The 18651-nt window shown below is 43.1% G+C and overlaps 1 protein-coding gene across 9 annotated transcripts in view; it reads left to right on the forward strand.

Annotated features, from left to right (window-relative positions):
* The first annotated feature begins 10024 nt into the window (after positions 1-10024).
* Positions 10025-18651, forward strand: part of LOC130883478 (transducin-like enhancer protein 1) — an 89851-nt gene continuing 81224 nt past the window's right edge. For all 9 annotated transcript variants that reach the window (XM_057783959.1, XM_057783960.1, XM_057783961.1 and 6 more), the window contains exons 1-4: positions 10025-10892; positions 11492-11592; positions 12948-13011; positions 13111-13155. In XM_057783959.1, coding sequence (XP_057639942.1) covers positions 10869-10892; positions 11492-11592; positions 12948-13011; positions 13111-13155 — 234 coding nt within the window. In that variant the 5' untranslated portion in view covers positions 10025-10868. The remainder of the gene's footprint in view (positions 10893-11491; positions 11593-12947; positions 13012-13110; positions 13156-18651) is intronic.

Genomic DNA, 18651 nt, shown 5'->3' on the forward strand with positions numbered 1-18651 from the left:
GTGAAATCCAAAATCTCTGTCTCATGTCAGAAAAGCCACCTGATATGGAACAGAAGAAAAACAAATATTTAAGGACTATTTTATTGCCACTAGTCTCATATTTCATTGGTTTATATTGACTCTTTAATAGCTTTCTTTAAGGTATAAGTTTTATAACATATGAGTATATGTATATATATACATATATAATTAAACTTTTGTCATAATATTAATAGTCATATGGAGTACTGATTTTAGAAAAATGTTTCATCTACTTTTCTGTACATGATTTCGTGTTTGAGTGTCTACCAGTTTTCTGCAGTGAACCATGAGCATGCCTAACAGCAACCTTTGAAGTCTGCAATGATGATTCCTCCAGGACTAAACTGAAAAATACAATCTAAAGATTGGCTTTCGACTACAAACTGCTCTAAACAATTTCGAGTTGGCTAACCGAAATGATTTCAGCCTAACAGACTATTCTGGCCAGGACTTGAGACAAGCCCTGAACTTTTCCATTATGCAGAGACTGGACAACAATTGATACAGCTACTTTTCCTAGGACTTGACAATTAATCCAAATTTTTCTTTTCAGGATCCCTTAAAGATACTGTGCCCCCAGACAGCAGGAAGTAAATTTAAGAACACGATACCAACATTTCTAAGAGGTGGAGTGGCTGGGATTTGGTCTTTCATTGGGTTTCGGATATTTATCATTGTTTAGGGTAATTGGTTACAAGTTGTTATTGGTAATGGTCAAGAAAAAAGCTAAACAAAGGAAATTAGATTCAAGGTTCTTGTTTTGAAAAGAAAAAAGGGGGATATAGATATGATAGGATAAAAAAGTAGATTGAATTTACTCTGAAAAGAAAAAATGGATGAAGCCGGGCGGTGGTGGCGCACGCCTTTAATCCCAGCACTAGGGAGGCAGAGGCAGGCGGATCTCTGTGAGTTTGAGACCAGCCTGGTCTACAACAGCTAGTTCCAGGACAGGCTCCAAAACCACAGAGAAACCCTGTCTCGAAAAAAAAAAAAATGGATGATATAGATTTGATTAGATAAAAAGCTAGATTATTGAATCTACTTTTTAAAAGCAACTACTAGTTTTAAATGTTTTACAATGAGTTGGATTTTTGTATATTGCATACAAATTTTGTATACTGATGCAAAATTAAAATTAATTTTCTTCAAACATATTATAAAAACATTTCTATTCTTGGTCAAGATATTGTACATATACATTTAACAATGTAATGCAAATTTCTGGTCTTTAAAAATTATTATTACCAATTGTTTAGGATAATAAGGAAATATAGGTTAGTGTTAACCATCTATTATAATTGAACTTGTAATTACATTATGTATGTTTTCAAGGTCAAACAAAGATATACGTTAGACAGGTCATCTTCAAACACTTCAGAGATCTTCAGAATATAGCATTTAAGATGTTTTAATAACATAGGTTTTTTTTTTTTTTTATGACAATGAGCCATGTCTCTTCCTGGCAGCACCAATCTACTTCAGAGATATCAATGGGCATCAAAAAAAACTCCACGTGGACTTTGGACTAACCAAGACAGGATAGATAATGGAGTATTTTTCTGAATTTGTTAAATGTAAATGGACTAAACATTGTTGATGTATTTATTGCCTGTATATATTGTACAGTTACTGTTCTTATTTTATATAGTTTTCTTATATTGGTTACAGCTTTCTTTTTTAGACAAAAAGGGGAAATATAGTGGTATATTATTGTGTTTTAATAAATAAAGCTTGTCTGAAGATTAGGGCAAAGCAGCCACACTAGGCAGTCATATGGGCCAGGCAGTGGTTGCACACACTTTTGATCCCAGCAGTCACACTTATTAGCCATAGAGGCCAGGCACTGGGGGTGCACGCCTTCAATCCCAATGCTAGAGAGTATAAAATGGGAGGAGACAGGCCTCATGCTTAGTGTCAGTCTGAGGATTCATCAAGTCAGGGTTGCCCTTTTTCAGTCTGAGGTAGAGGTAAGAGCCAGTAGCTGGCTGCTTTGCTTTTCTGATCTTCAGGTTGAACCCCAATATCTGCCTCTGGATTTTTATTATTTGTGCTACAGAAACCACTGGGCAATACTTTATTACTTACGATAGTTTTTCCATGATTAGAAAAAAAACTACTTTTTTTTTCATAGAGATATTAAATCAATTTTTGAAGTGAAGCAAATGGCACTTACCATAAGAAAAATAGCTGTGGGCGCTGGAGAGTCGCTCAGCTGTTAAACATACCAGCTGTTTTTCCCGAGTACCTGGGTTCTATTCCCAGCACCTACAGACAGCTCATAACCACTTGTAACTCCAGGGCATCTAAAGCTCTCTTCTGGCCCTTTCGGCACTACCCATACTTGTTCCATATAAATACATGCAGGAGAAACACAAACTTAAAACAAATGAATAAGCTTTAAAAAGACAAATTGGTGTGGGCAATGAATATATTTTCTCAGACTTATAAAAATAGCTTATAAAATATACTTAAATTATTTTTCTTGTGTGTATGTGTCACTTGTGCCTGGCATAGTGGTCCTTTAGAGGTCAGAAAACATGGTGCAGGAGGGGGTTCTCTCCTCAGTTAAATTCCTGAGATTAAACTCAGGTGGTAGGCTTGGCTCTAAGTGCCTTTATTTGCTAGACCATCTAGAAAGCCTCTTTCTGAACTGTTCGTCATGAAAAATTTTAGACACAAAAAAGATAAAGGGATAATGAAATGAATAGCTAGAGATTCATCCTATAAATTCAATAACAATAAACCTGTTGCCAAATTTGATTTCTTTTCTCTCTGGACACATTACTTATTTGTAGCTATAGACATTGCCTTTGTATGCTTTATCATTTAACTGCACATAATAACAATCTATTGATATAATCACAACACTTTCATTGACAAAAGAAACTGTTCTCTATTACCTAATATCCAACCCACATCAAAACTACCTGTAACCTGTTCCAGGCTTTCAATCCAGGAGCCAATACAATTTGCACATTGCATTTTATTCCACTCCCGCCAGTCCCAGAGATCTTGTGACATCATTCTCTTGTTTCAGTCTCCTGAGCCACTGGTATCACAGGCCTGTGAGGCTGCATTGGGCAAAATCACAGAATATCAGCTACTTGGCAGATATCAATGTTTTTGTTGTTTTGCTTTGGGTGCTGGTGATCCAATCCAGGGCCTTGAACATACTAGACAAGACTCTATATAACAAGCCTCTATTTCTTTTTCTTTTTTTTTCTCTTAATTGACTTTAAAAATAAACTTGGGAGCTGGAGTAATAGCTCAGAGGTTAATACCATTTACTATTCTTTCAGAGAAGCTGAGCTCTGTTCCCATTACCTACATGGTGGCTCATAAGTTGTATCTTCATTTCCAGGATATCCTACCACCTCTCCTCACCTCCACAGGCACCCAGCACACATGCAGTATATGTAGTATGTATGTATATACACACTTAAAGGTCTATAGGCAGACTTTTCTTTCCCAGCTTCCAGTTCCCAAATAATCTACATAGAGTCTCAATATTAATTATAAATGCTTGGCAGATAGCTCGGGCTTATTACTAACTAGTTATTACTAACTAATTATTACTATTAAGCCATTTATATTAATCTGCATACTGCCATGTGGTGTTACTTCTCTTCCATCTTGCACATCTTGTTTCCTCTTTGTGTCTTCCTGGAAACTCCTCTAACTTTACCGTTCTTCTCAGTGTCCTTAACCTGATTTTCCCGCCTAACCTTATCCTTTCCAGCTATTAGCCAGTCAACTTCTTTATTTAACCAATCACAGCATAATTTACACTGTGTAAAGGAATATTCTACAAAGACCAAACACTTGTACACATAAAATAAAATTTTAAATAACTTTATCTCTGTATTTATTACTGTGTGTATGCATATGAAGTGTATGTGGGAAGAGATGTAGAAGGCAGAGGACACTTTTCTGGAGTCAGTTTTCTCCTTCTATCATTACAAGGGTTCTAGTAACTGAACTCAAGCTGCAAGGCTTGTTCAGCAAGTACAATACCACTGAGCAATCCTACCTGTCCATTTTCCTGAGATACCTTTGCTTTTAGGAAATAATTCTCTCACTTCTTTTCCATCTGGCTCTTGACATTGCCTTTATATTTTTTATACTGATAATCAAACTTAAGGAAAAGCACTCGGTATACATCCCATAGCAGATTTTGATTTGTTTAAGAGAGGGTATATAATCCTGGCTGGCTTTGGAATCAGAATGTAGGCTAGGCTGGCCCTGAATCATTTTGCCTTCCCTTCTTAATGACTGGTTCGAATTTTTAAAAAGAGCCCATTAATTGAGCTAAGTCTTAAACTCTTCAAAGGCCTGGTTAGTTCCAGAAAGTAACTTTATTCAAATAATATTGTCTGAACAAAAGCTTTCAAGATCTGGAAAGTATCTGTTTCAACCTGTCTGTTGATTTTCCAGCAACTCCTTGCCTTTTAGTCATTAAAGGAGCTACAGGTCTACCTCTTGTTATGTAAATTTTAGGAAGCAGCATTAAAGTGCAGCTCTAACCACTTTTGTGTCCTTCAGCTACAGTGCAGCCCAAGGCAATACTGAACTTTGATCCACTTTACCATGGATTAAAATAACAAGAGAGGTGTGATCACTGAGATCTTTTACTAAACTGGAGCTCCAGGCTGCATTTGATCAGGTTCCTAAATACTAGCTCTGCTTTTCCAAGGAACCTGGCTAGCAGACAGGAAATCATTAACAGGAACCTCTTCATCTTGAAGTACTTCCAAGAATCTAATCTTGAATGTTTTATTGGTGTGAAAATCCTTCACTTCTTTTTTTTTTTTTTAAAGACAGTCTCTGGCTAGACTGGGCTTCAGGAGGATGACCTTGAACTTTTTGATCCTCTAGCTTCCCAAGTGCTAGGATTATAGGTCTATGTTACCACGCCCAGTTGATGTAGTGCTAGGCACTGAACCCAGAGCCTCTTGCAAGCTAGGCAACTGTTTTACCAACTGAGCTATGTGGCTTCCTTGTCAAAAAAAAAAAGTTCCAAATGAATTCGACCATGCTAACTTGAAGGAATGTTACCCCAGTACATTAGAAGTGAACAGGATTAGAAGGAAGCAATATGCAAAAAATGCACAGTACAATGGCATTTACATCTGAGCACAGTACTGTCTACTTATAAACACATGCTCTTTGGGTTGATACTTCTCTTGAAACACAGACTTAAATAAACAAGTTTGTCCATGGTTGACTGTAGTGTTCTAAGGCCCTGGACACAGCCTCTTTAACAGCCCGATTGACTGGTTTCCAGCTTCAGAGCATAGCACCTCTCCTTCTCAGTTTACTTGAAAACTGAGTGAATAGCTAATCTCTTACAAGTTTGGGGTCTTTAATGAGCTAAACAAATGGTGGGACTGCAAAATTAAACACTGCAATGCCTCCCAGGCTCATCCCACTTTCCAGAATTCCTCTCCACTTCTTTCACTAGCTCCTGTTTTCTCAACTTCGGTATCTTATCCTGTGAAAGTATTGAAATTGCAAAAGAGACCTTTTTAATTATAAGTACTACAGTAATGAATTCAAGTACACTCATTTATCATAAAGGGCTTTCCCATCTGTCTCTAAAGCATACTTAGAAATGCTGTGTATTTGATAACATTAGCACCAAGCATCTTCCACATGTTAATGTTTAGCGTTTCAGATGTTGTTGCTATTCCTCTCCTTCTTACAACTTAGTGGTGGTTCCAGAAACAGCACATTCATCTGTGTATTTAGGAGTGCCCGTGTGGTCTCTTCCTAATTTATTTGTTCTCCTGTCCTAGGGGATCCATCACAATCCCCCTAGGCAGGGAGATTAGGGAATGGGGCTGTCTGCCTTTGCCCACCATGCCAGAGGAGAAAAAACAACTTCCCCAAGTCCCTCAAGTTCTTCTGGCCACTGTACAAATTGTTCTTGAGCATGGAGAGTTTCCAAAAGCCCTAATTAGCAACTCACAGCAAACATTTCTTTGCATTAGCTAATGATCCGGCCACACTTGTAAGCAAACAGAACCAACGTATCTAATCAATGCTGAAAACCAACCAAATGACTATTAAACATCTGGATGTAATTTTCTAGTTAGAACAAAATGAAAACATATGCAGGTCCCTTTGATCTTCTTCTTAACAAAGAAATTGTTGATAAAAACCATACTGGTCAGTCAGTGTGTAATTTTCATAACGTCTGCTGGTTTCTCTTCAAATGCTCCCAGTTTAATTGGGTTGGTTTCCTGCAATCTCTAATTTTACCATATTGTGTGAAACCACAAGAGATCCTTTGGATGGGATTTTATTTGCGGTTTTACTGCTGCATGGATCTGCTACTGATTTCTTTTCCTTCTCTGCCTTCTCTCCTCCACCTCCACTCGGTAGGAATGGGGTCGGAATGAAATGTTACAAGCATTGCTGAGAAAATTTCTTCTGGACTCCATTCCTAGGTTTAATAAAACACTCACTTCACCAAACAAAACCAACTCAACCCAACCCAGCCCAAGCATGTTGACTCATGCCTATAATCCCATTATGTTGGAGGCAGAGGCAGGAGGACTGTTACAAATTTAAGGCCAGTTGCATTTACAAAGTCAGCTCCAGGCTAGTCAGGTTTATAAGCAAGCCACCCCCACCCCCATCTAAAATTAACAACAACATCCACAAAAAAACCAACCAAATAAATAGCTCAAAACAAAAGAAAGGCTAGTGATATCGCTACGTTGGTAGAATACTTGCCTTGTCTGCACAAACCTTGTGTGGTGGTGGTACGTACACTCATAATCCTAGAACCCAGAGAATCAGAGGTTCAAGGTCATCCTCATCTACAAGGTAAGTTTGAGGCCAGCTAGGACCACTTGAAACCCTGCCTCCAAAACAAAAGAAGACAAAATAGCCACAATCACTTGTTTCAAATCATTATATATGCTGAGTTGAGAAACTGTAAATAGCAAGAAATGAATGCATTTCTATATATGCATCAAGATAAAGTTACACTAACAAGCTCCTCCTCCACAGAGGTAAAATGGGTATTATTTTTTCCAAAGACTATTTCCTATGGAGCTGGTATATTTAACATTGTTAAGAGATTTCAAATTAAAAGATGAAAGCAGGTATGGAGATCCATGTCTGCAGCCAATCCCAGCATTTGGGAGGCAGCAGGAAGAGGAGAGCTACACATTCAAGTGTGGTCTACATGGTTGAGCTCTAAGTTAGCTGGGCTACAGAAAGAGACCTTGTCTCAAAAACACACACATACTCAAAATGTAAAATATCAAAATTATATATTTAATGAGCAAGACCAAATTCTTTTAAATAAGCTACAGGTAACTGCACATATATTATTCATTTCAAACAGACGGTTAAAGCAACTTGATTGTCTTAAACACTATCATCTGTAATGCAGTTTGATGAGTTGTGTAGTATAATTATTACAGCATACCAATCACAGAGTAAATATGACCTTGAACATGAAAAGGGACACAGACCTCTTCTTGTCTCAAGAAAGTTGATCTGAATGGAAAGACACCTTCAAAACTCCATCGTCTTTATATGCGTACTCAAAGGGCTCCCAATTTTAAAAACATTATGTACCCACAACTCCATATTGCATTTTCAAGCAATCAGAAGGGCTAGACTGGGGTCAAAGGCTAGAACTAAAAATCACTAGTTATAATTCTAGTTTTTAGTCACAAACCAGAAACTCCAGAGAGTGGACACACTTTCTGTGAACAGTTAGTTGAGAGGAAAGCTAGGGAGTTAGAACTGATTTGGAGAGTGGGGCTTGTAGCACCACTTTTGCTTCTGACCCCAAATCTAATACTTTAAAACTTAGTTATCGGTGTCCTCCAGGAAGTGGAGGGACACCTGAGAGGTAAAGCTTGGGGTTGGGACCCGATGGAGAAAATTTCACAGCAGGCACAAGCTGTGCAGTGCATAGACTTGTGGAGTCCCAAGCACTTTTTACCCAGCTTGGGAGCTGACCAAACGGACAGGTTACTGATTGGGGAAGGTGATAAATCACTGAAGGATGATTTCAAGGAACATGTTAGTTACCTGGAATCACAGGAGTTCAAACAATCCCGTTTGGTCAACCCAGCCATCACCAAATCTAAACAAGGAATGAGAGGCCTGTCTTTCCTTCTTTCCATTCTGCATGCCATGAAAACGAGTAACATAAACCTGTTCCCAATTCGACCAGAAAAAAACAACCTGAAATGACACCGAGTCAGTTTAACAGTCAACTGTGGTCTGCAGATTGGCTGATAGTGTTCTTTCGCTGTTCATTTACAACTGATAGTAAAACTGATGCACTTACAGACATATCGGTAGCATACGTGTTTAAAAAGAACATTCCAAATACTGTAATGTATGACCAAGTTTTATATTTCAAAGAAAAGAATCTGCTAAAAGCAAAAAGCAAATTCACATCTATTTCAGTATGCTCCTTCCGGTAACTCTCTATAAAGTAAAATAATGGGAACGGAGGTATTAATGCCCCAAATTTTTTAACTAGGTTTCAACAAAAGATAAATGTTTGCCCAAGCGGTGCCTTGGTGCCTTTCTTACCAGAGAAGTAACCACCAGGAGGCTAAAACAGCATCATTCACTCGTGGCTTACACTAAGAAAACAAAACAAAACAAAAAAAAACAGCTCCAAGAACTGCTCTAAAAAAAAAAAAACAAACAAACAAACAAAAAAAAACACCACGTGTGGCGATACTGCAGGCTTTCTGCTACAGAAACCAGACAAAAACCGGAGGCTCTCAGCATTAGTTCCATAGCATGTCTCCTTTATTTAAAACTTGGAAATTCCTCTTATGTCAATCCTCATTAAACAAGACCCTCACTCAAGCTGCTTCATTTACCAACTCAGTGGTTCACACGCCTCAGCCAGGAGTATAACCAAAGCAAGGGGGGGGGGGGGGGTTGGGGAAGGGCAGGTTTCAGGTCTCAACGCTGGTTTATTCCATTGTCTTTCATTTCCCAGAAATTTGATACTGACTAGTGCTCTCCTGGCAGTCTCCTAAAACTCTCGGCCACTTCCCTCCTATCGAAACAGTGAAATCATTTGAAGACCAGAACCCGGATCTCTCTTGGGGCGCAAAAGCATCTCCTCTGCGCGTGGGATCCGGATGTCTACTACTGTCGGCACCTTAGGGATCTTCCCCGCCAAATGAAGCCAGGTCGACCTTTCATGAAGTGGTGCGAAATCTTTCCAAGCCTGAGCAGCCAGCCGTCCACTCTTCCCGCGACGCTGTGCGCGTGCCAGCAGCTGCGATGCTCACGCACTTTCCATCAAAGGCAGAGTTCACTTCTCGTGCGTCCTTAGAAAGACAGCTCGCGGAAAAAAATAAGCTCCCGACAAAGTTGTGAATGGAACCTCACCTTCGGAGTCACACCGAACCAAGGGAATCAATACAGGAAAATGCATTCTGTTCTTCTTACCAAAATGCAAACCCTCCCCCAACAAGAAACTCCACGGTTTGTCTCAGGTACTTTCACAGAGGTTCCCTTCTCGGAAAAGAGGAGCGAGCCGCAGGCTTCGGCAAACTTCAGCCCCCTGCTTTTCTCGCCTCCCGCGCGCAGGCCGCTCGAGCTCGCGCGCACCCCGCGCGCTCCCCCAACTTGCCCACGTTACTTTGATTGACAGCCCGGCTCGCCGCTCTCCTTCCCACCGACCTTCGGCGGCGGCTTGCCAATCTCAGCGTCTGACCGCTCCCCATTGGCTGGCGTGTGCGCCCCGCAGCTCCTCGAGCACCGCGGCCCTCAGAGCGCACAGGACGCGCTGGCGGAGGTGGGGCGCAGGCTGGTGGGCGGAGAAACGGGCCCTCGGAGGCCGCCGGAGGTGGGCGGGGCGAAGCCCAGCACAGGCTGTGGCCTGCCCGCGTCAGCGCCCCACGTTGGTACGGCGCACGCGGTTGGCTGAGAGGCCGCGGCTCCGCCCACGTCCGCGGCGGCCCTGGCGCTCGCAGCCCCCGCCGCTCTACTCGGGCGGGGCGCTGGTTTGCTAGCGAGTGTGAAACCGCGTGTTAATGTAAGCGGCGCGAGAGGCGCGGGCGGCGGCAGGAGCAGCGGCGGGGACCCCGCGTCCCGGGGCAGGAGCCGGCACTCGCCTTCGACGTGGCCCGCAGCTGAGGGAGGCCGAGCGGCAGCACGCTCTCCGTCGCGTGGACGTTTGCCTCGGGGTTGTGAGAGAACTTTGCTGCGGCTGGAGCTCGTCCACCCTTCGCCGAGATCGGGGAGGGGAAGGCAGGCGCAGGGAGCGCTGGACTCCGGAGCGCGCCCGGCAGCCTGATGCCCGGGCTGGAGGAGCGGCGGGCGGCCGAGGGGCTGCACCGCGAGCACTAGTCGCGGGCCGGAGGGAGGGCGCGTACTGCCGCGACCCTGCGCAGCCCGCACTTCGTCTCCGCTGCTCCGCGTCGCTCCGGAGACTCTGCAACGCCGGTCGCCGAGCCTCCGGTGAGCCGGAGCTCACCGTAGTGGGAGCGGGTGACCTCCCGACCTGAGACGCGGCGCTTGCCGCTGGCTGTCTACGTGGGTTGTAGCCAAGGCGCCACCTGCGCGGCCGCCGCCGCAGGGAGGAGACTCTCAGCCCGCCTGCGTTCGTGAGCCGCCGGAGGGAGCGCGGCCGGGGGACCCGGCGCCCCCGCTGCGCAGACTAGCCGGCTCGGCCCGCGATGTGGTCCTGAGGGCGGGGGCCGCAGCCGTCGCGCCCTGGCCTTGTATCCCGTGCGCCCCGCGCGCCGGCCTGCTGCGCTGCTTCGCGTTCCCCTGCGGGATTCAAGTTGGAAGTGGCGCGGAGGATAGAGCTGTCCCGGAACAGAGCCTCTGCTGCCGCCAGAGCGATGTTCCCGCAGAGCCGGCACCCAGTGAGTCGCCGGCGCGGCTGGGACCCCGTCCCGCTGGGGAGCCCACGAAGCCCACTTCCCTCTGCCCCGCCCCTCCTGCTGGATGTCTAGACGCGCGGACGGGGGGGTCTCGCAGTCCCTTCGCGCCTGTCCCGAGACCGGAGTGATCCTGGCGTTGCCCCCTCCTCTCCCCTGTTTACGTGCAGTCAGTGCGGCCCGAGTCACATCTAGGACACGGGGCTAGGAGGGAGTTGGCATTTCTTCTCCGGTCCCCGGGGTCTTATCGCACGGTTTGGGGAGGGGCGGCCTGGCGAAGCTCTGGCCTGGGCCTTCTCTGCCTTTCCGGGCCGGGTGACTCCAGGGGCGTTGGGCACGCACGGTCCTCGTTGGAGGTAGACTTGCTTCTGAGCCTCTTGAGAAATTAGGGCCCCGGGAAGATCCGCTTTCTCCCTCTCTAAAGTGAGCCGAGGGCTCGAGTTTGGGGCTTCGTTTTCCACCACTTCTAACTTTTTTTTTTGTTTTGTTTATGTCCCATCCGCTTCTCTCTCCTCTTGACTTTTCTGCTTTACGTCCTCATCTTCGTATCTCCTTCCTTGGTCCCCCTTGCTGGTCACCTGCAGACGCCGCACCAGGCTGCAGGCCAGCCCTTTAAGTTCACTATCCCGGAGTCCCTGGACCGGATTAAAGAGGAATTTCAGTTCCTGCAGGCGCAGTATCACAGGTGCGTGTCGATCTGCTTGGGGTGGTGGTCACCTGTGGGGGAGGGGGGTCCTTTCTCACCCGACCAGGCTGCTTGGGCTGTGTGCTTAGTGCTTGTGTCCAGGCGGTGGCGTGTGGAGTCACAGTTAAGCCCTGTCATTCATGTTACCCCCCTTTCTTAGCTCTTTCTGGGCCGTCCCTTCTGTTGTCTCCTCCTCCTCCCATTGTTTCGCCTTTGCGCATTTGTGGCTGTTCCAGGGAGTCCCTTTTCGTGTATTTTGGAGTTGCATGAGAACCGTCAATATTTGCACTTCGTTTATTTATTTTGCAACAGGCTGAACTAAAACATGGGTTCAATCAATGGCTCAGCCCTGGAATGTGCGTTCAGGAAAGCAAAGCCATGTTGAAATTGCTGTTTGCCATACTAGAAAATTGGGTTGTATGAGACAAAGTCCATTAGGGAAGACTAGATGCGTTTAGCTGCCCATCATGGGTGATTAGGCGGTAGAATGTAGATAACGTGCGTGGCCCACACTCTGGGGTGTTTGGATAAGCCAGGGGTATAGACTCAAATTCACATTGACCTCGTCTCTGGGTTCTTTATGTAATGATATCTTCTTCAACGGATTTGCTAGTGAAAACTCTTATTAAAGCCCCCATTTATAGTGAATATTCAGAAAGGTTACCTATTTTGCTTCTGTGGGGTTTTGACTCATTGGAACTAAGCAGTGACTTTGAAGGATCTTTTTATTTTTGTCATGCTTAAGAAAAAGGACAAACTACTTAAGGTTTGGTGGCTTGGGTGTGAGTTTTTTTTTTTTTTTGTCAGCGGCTTTTTGATTTTTGATCTTTTATCTACTTTCAGATGATATCTCCAGAACTTGAGGCATACTTGCACACAGTTTACTGAACAGGGGCAGAACTTCAACCCACTTCGTTGCTGTAGCTGTCTGTCATATTTTTTGGCAGAGATTCAAAACCAAAGGTTTTGAAAGGCACTAGTTATTATAGGAGTGGCTTTCCCAGTGAAGTTTTTCATACCTGAAGACTGCCTGTGCTGGAGCATGGTTGTACAAAAGACAGTCTTTGGTGTGTTCAAGTTGGATGGGGGACACATGAGGAGTCAGTCTGTTTTGATGGGTTTCTCCATCTTGCTCTCAACATGATGCATGCCCCCATGAACAAAAAGAACAGTAGTTGGTGGATATTCCCTGTTGTTCACCTTCTTTTCCAGCATTGAATACAAAGACAGCTTTTAGGATGTTTTCCTAGCTTATTACTTTTCCAAATTGTTTTTGCTTGAAGTGCAAATATGTGAGGCAGATGTTAAACAAGTGACATAATGTTTACCCTAAGCTGCCTGTTTTGTTTTCGTAGTCTTAAATTGGAGTGTGAGAAATTGGCAAGTGAAAAGACAGAAATGCAGAGGCACTATGTGATGGTAGGTATCCAAGATGGGGCCTTTTTCTTTTCACGTAATCGTGTGTGCTCTTTCTACAAAAATCTGAGTTAACGACATGCTTGGTTCTTCTCTTTACAGTATTATGAAATGTCCTATGGATTAAACATTGAAATGCACAAACAGGTAAGCTTTAGCTAAATGTAAAACATAGGATTTTACCTTGCTGGTTTTGTCCTCAGTCTCTGTACGTTAGGGGTGGGTGTTTCTGGGCTGTTTTCTACCTTTCTTCTGGTTGGTGTTAATACTGTGCAGCAAGGATTGCTCCTTCATGGTAGTTACAAGACTAGCTGAGGTGCTCTGGAAATGTTTACATGCAGACAGGAACGGAGCTCAGTTTGCTTTTCCACATGGATAGATTTATCCTTTAAAGATCTCAGATATATTGCTGGAGTTTAGGATAGTTAATGTTTTTATATGTTTTGGTATAAAATGTGGAGAGTGAGGGGTACTTGGGAGTTTGTCTAATCAGATTTAGTGAAGCCTATGTCTGTAGAGTGCTCTTACACTTTGGTGTTCCGTAAAGTGACACTCAGGATTAGTGGCTTATTAGCGAACATGTTTTTGAAAATTTTCTCAGTTGATGCAGATTTGAAGGCGAAAAAAAAAATCTTTTACGGATCTTTTACGGCTGACGAACGTGTTGGAAGGTACTTCAGTCGTAGTGGTTTTAAAAGCATGAAAGATTAGTGACTGGAAAGCTTTAGCAATGACTTGAGTTTGCAAGTTCCCATAAAATTCACACTTATGGCTACTATAATGGTGTATAAAAAGAGTATTGAGCTGGAACAAGACACTAAGGACCTCATAAGAGAAGAAAAGCTAAATGATTGCTCAGCCCAAAGGGCCCTCAATTGAGTAGTCATTGTCTGCCAAAGAAAGCATTAATGGCAGGGTGCAAGTGTTCTAGAGATATGCTGACATTCACTTTATCAAAATGCTGGTACAATAAGGCTTTTAGAAATCGATTGCCTCTTAAAAAATTATCATCAGATGAAGTTGCACAGTTGGACACGTTTCAAAGTACAACAATACAATTCTTACTTGATGTATATGTGCTATTTCATCTTAGACCCTTGTTTCATTAAATTAAAGAGCATGGCTGACCGGCTGGGGCATGGTGGAGAAATTGATTAGTTCAGCCTTCAGATCTTCCTTATATTCAAAGATTTTCATTAAGCAAATCCATTTCAGAGTTGAGTTCTGCTTTTGTAACTCTGCACTCTTTGATTTTTAATTCATCAAAGATTTCATAATTATGTACATTAGATCTGTTCTCTGATACATGTTGTCAGAGCACTAAGTCAGAGCCTCTCAGTATTGTAATGAGCCTTTCACAAAATGTTTGTTTTACTCATTTACAATTCTTTATGTGGTGCTGCTTTTTTTTTTTTTTTCCCCCTTTTGGTGTTTCTGTGGCTAGCTTGCTTTGCTGAGGTTTTTAAGTCAATGATAGTGAGCTGGAACAGCTTTGGTTTATGACCATTTAAGTATGTAAGTAAACTTGGTGTAGGAATTCTGGTTAGCATCTTCTAAGCTACTCTGTACGGCACTTTTTTCTTTTCTATTATGTATTCTGGGCAGTGAGCTTTTTCTCACACATAAACTGGAAGGATTTAATACCTACACACTCTTGTACAAGGGAACAAGCACCTCTAGTTCTTGTGATGTGCTGGTGTTGGTCTTATTGGAGAAGCAGAAAGAGGTGTGTTAATTCTGGGTTCTGGTGACTTTTTATTTATGAGAGAAGATGCAAGGGGCCAGGAGGGTCAGACACTCCTGGTGTAAACAGAGTTTTCTCTTGGGTTCTGTACTGTTCTGTCTTGGGAATATACTGTCTCTTTGTATGACAATATGCATTAATAATACACTGTGTGTAATTTTGCCGGTAATTTGAAACAAGTGGGAGGCTAAGAGACATCATGTTCTTCATAGTAGAGTGTTAAGCCCCCTGAAATTTAGTTTATATTGTAAATGCTGACAGACCCTTCACTAGAGTGATGTGCAAAGCCGTGCTGTAATTCAGTTTAAAGTGGTTTTACAGTTGAAAAACATCCTTCTGAGTGTCACACGTTAATAGTAAGTTTTGAGGAGTCATTTGGTGCTGTTAGTGATCATAATTCTTATTAAAACTAGTGACGTCTGGCCCCTAGGGTGTAGCCAGGCTCAAATTGATGCTTTTTGCCGCCTGATCACCAGCATGGCCTAAGTGCTCATTATATTGTAGAGAGGGCCTTTGGAGCTCTCATTAGATTTGACAGGAATTCTCTCTGGGGGGAAACTGGGCATTAGCGAGACTCCTGACAGGCTGAAATTATTCCTGCTTTATGGCTTATAACCAAATGCTAGCAAGGCATCATCAGGGGACACAAAACATTGTCATTTCTGACAACATCTTTGTTACTGAAAAAAGGGTAACCATGAAAAAAGGGTAGCAATGGAGGAATTTTGCACAGAGAGCACTTTAATGCCGATAAGATTTGTCTCTAGTGTGGCTCCTGCCTTCCCGGCTCAGCTTTCAGCAGCTTTGTCAGGATCTCACTGCCGACTTCTCTCTCTGGAAGGTTTAAAGTGGAAGTACGTCCAAATCAAGAGTGGTCTAATTGTGGTTTCCTAACTTGATATGGTGCCCACAATCCGTGTTTATGTTGTGTCAACACTTCCTGATAAAACCTTCCCTTGACTTGTTCTCTTCCATTCTCAGCTGGTTACAGAAAAGGCAGCTTACTGAGACGTGTTTTTTTTTTTTTTCCCTAGTGCTTTTTAATAGGCTGCTGTCTGTCTTTGCCCGTGTAGGTGGTAAATTCTATTTCTGATCACAGAGAGGTGGGACCTGTTTGTGAGAAAACAAGGCAGTTCTGAGAACACCAAAGTGTTGAAAATTACATTGAAAATAACAAGCTGGTGTGAGTCTTCATTCAGGAGCAGGTCCCCAGTGTATGAGCTATAATTTGTTGTTGTTGTGTTCTGTGTGTCCCTTAATATTTTGGGAAACAAGATGTGCTGGTATTATCTTTTCTGCATGGTGATAGGGCCAAGGCTACAAGCCTGATGTGGTGACAAATACCTGTAATACCAGTCTGGTAGTAAGGTAGGGGGTTTTAAGACTGAGGTCAGTGTGGGTTGCATAATGAGACCACCTCTCAAAGAAAGGGTGTGTGTGTCTGCAAGTGGTGTTCCTTGCCTTTGTACCATTTTTCAATGGCAGTCTGCCTCCTGTTGAGCTGGGTAGGTGGCTTGTTTTATCTTGACACATGCTCAGCACTTGGAGATCAGGGCTCAGCATCATGGAAGCTTTAGCTGTAGTTGCTTGTTCCAGAGAATTACCAGAGCTGTTTCCTGTACCCTCCAGGTTGCTTTGGGAAACAAGAAGCCAGTTGCAGAATCAATTTTGGACCAGTGTCCTGACCTGCATCTCTTCTGCTGTGTATCTCTCCAGTTCACTGTTTCTGAGTTGATTAACTTTACAACTTACTATTAATAACAGGTAGCTAGATGAATTATTCTGTAAGCTAGGGAAGTCAGCAGCACTGGTTTTCTGTGATTTGAGATCTGTGGGGACCTAGCCATGGGAAGGTAGAAAGTTGTATACCATTGAGCAGTACTGTTCTCATCCTAAATTGTGTTCAAGAACAAAAGAAACATGGCAGGAATCTTGTGGGAGAATGGCAGTCAAGCAGACATGGTCTGGAAATGCTTTCTGTTAGAGTGGGCAAGATGAGCTCTGGGACTTCAGCCTGACACTGGAAGGAAAGACAAAGGTTTTTTCAGGTCTGATTTTGGGTGTGATCATGTGGTATTTCAGCACAAGCCCGGTATCTCCCATCAAATGAATTTTGGAGTGAAATTATCGTTTACCGTTTCGATGCGTGCTTTTAATTTTTCCTAGAAAAGAGAGTATTCTTTGTGTGCATGCCTGTGAATTATTTAGGTGGAACTGGTAGGGATTCTGGTAGGGATTCATTCCTTAGCAGTGAAACATTTCCTATTTTTCTGTAAAATTTACCATTGTTTTGCTTTCATTCTATTGCTGAGGGATGGCTTTTCCTGTAAAATTCACCATTGTTTCTGCTTTCATTTTCTTGCTGAGGGATGGCTTTGATTCCTGACCTTTCTGCTTTTGCTTCACAAGTGCTGGGATTGCAGATGTATGTCGCCAGGCTCTGTTTCTTATTTTTTATTTTTTTATTATTTTTTTTTGAAAAGTGTATGTTGTTTGTCTGTAGTTTGTTGCTTTGAGAATTTTTAAACATCACATTTATTTTGTGTGTGTGTGTGTTGGCGTGTGTGGCAGGCACCTTTACCTGTTAAACCATCTCACTGGCCCCAAGATTCTTTTTTGGAAGGAGCACAAGATCCCATACATGTCAGACATCTGATCTGCTACTGAGTTGTTAACACCTTACAGCCTTGAGAGTGCGCCCCGCCCCCATCACAGACGATGAATGACTGACTAGCCAGAGGGTAGCACTTTTATTTAAGCTCTACTCGGTTTTAATCAGCGTGTACAAAGAGAGTAGCTGTCATCAAGATTGGAGTGACCCCTAACTTCATTTTCATGAGCCGGGCTTGTCCTTTACAAGCATAAGTTCAATGAGATAAAGCTGTGTTTAAAGCCTGGAGTTTGAAGTGCAAGATTAGCTTGCAGATTTTTTTTTTTCTTAAATCAAACAGGGCTGATTTCGTACTACCTAACAGTTTCTTTTCCAGCCCTTTGTCTAGTTTCTGTCCTTGGCCTGTACTGTGGCAAGGAAAGTGTGGAATCTGGCTAGGAATTTAAGAAAGCATAATGAAAAAAAGTTCTCATAGGCTTAAGAAAAAAGATTGATATTCAGTTGTGTTTATGTTAGGGGTTTCCACAGTGGGAGCAGGTATGTATGTAAGTAGTGAGAAGGAGGTCAGGAGGAGTTGGATTCTCTGGAGCTGGAGTTACAGGTGTTTATGATCCCGCCTGTGTCAGAAACTGAGAGTGGTTTTCTGCGAGGACAGTGGCCTCAGACAAAGGTGAGTAGAATTGAACCTGGGTTGGTTCCAGGCCAAAGTTGCCTCTCCCACATTACTGTACGGCCTGGGAGAGTTCCTGAGATGTATGAGTTTGCTTTGGATAGTTAGAGGTCGCATAATTAGGGCCGGGCATCTCATGAAAGAGTTTTCAGGCCCTCCAGTTATGTCTTTGTAAATTGAAGGTGAGATTGAATTAAAGTCTGTTATTCAGTGCAGGAGCCCCACCAGCACAGGTTTACAGATCCAGCACTCTGTGTACAGACTGAGGGGAGTCCTTCACCAGAGCACTTAAGATGTTCCACCAAATAGTGTTTGTTAAGACCACAAACAGAAAAACCTTTCTTCAGTAAAAAAGTCCCCATTGAGTGGTGTTTAAAGATAGATTTAGTTACTGGTTCATGGACCATTTTACATTTCTGTGCAGTTGGGTCTTTGTTCTTTTCCTCGTTATGGTTTCTGGAAGTGGATTAAATAGGAGGAAACAGAAGAGGCATTTCAGGAGACTTTCCTCAGTCAGTCTGTCCATCTCCACTGCTTACTGATTCTGTTTGAGAGGCTGGCCTTGAACTTAGGATCTTTTGCTCCAGTGTTCCCAGTGTTGGGATTTCAAGCTCTTGT

Source organism: Chionomys nivalis, chromosome 11 (genome assembly GCF_950005125.1).
Source record: "Chionomys nivalis chromosome 11, mChiNiv1.1, whole genome shotgun sequence".
NCBI lineage: Eukaryota > Metazoa > Chordata > Mammalia > Rodentia > Cricetidae > Chionomys > Chionomys nivalis.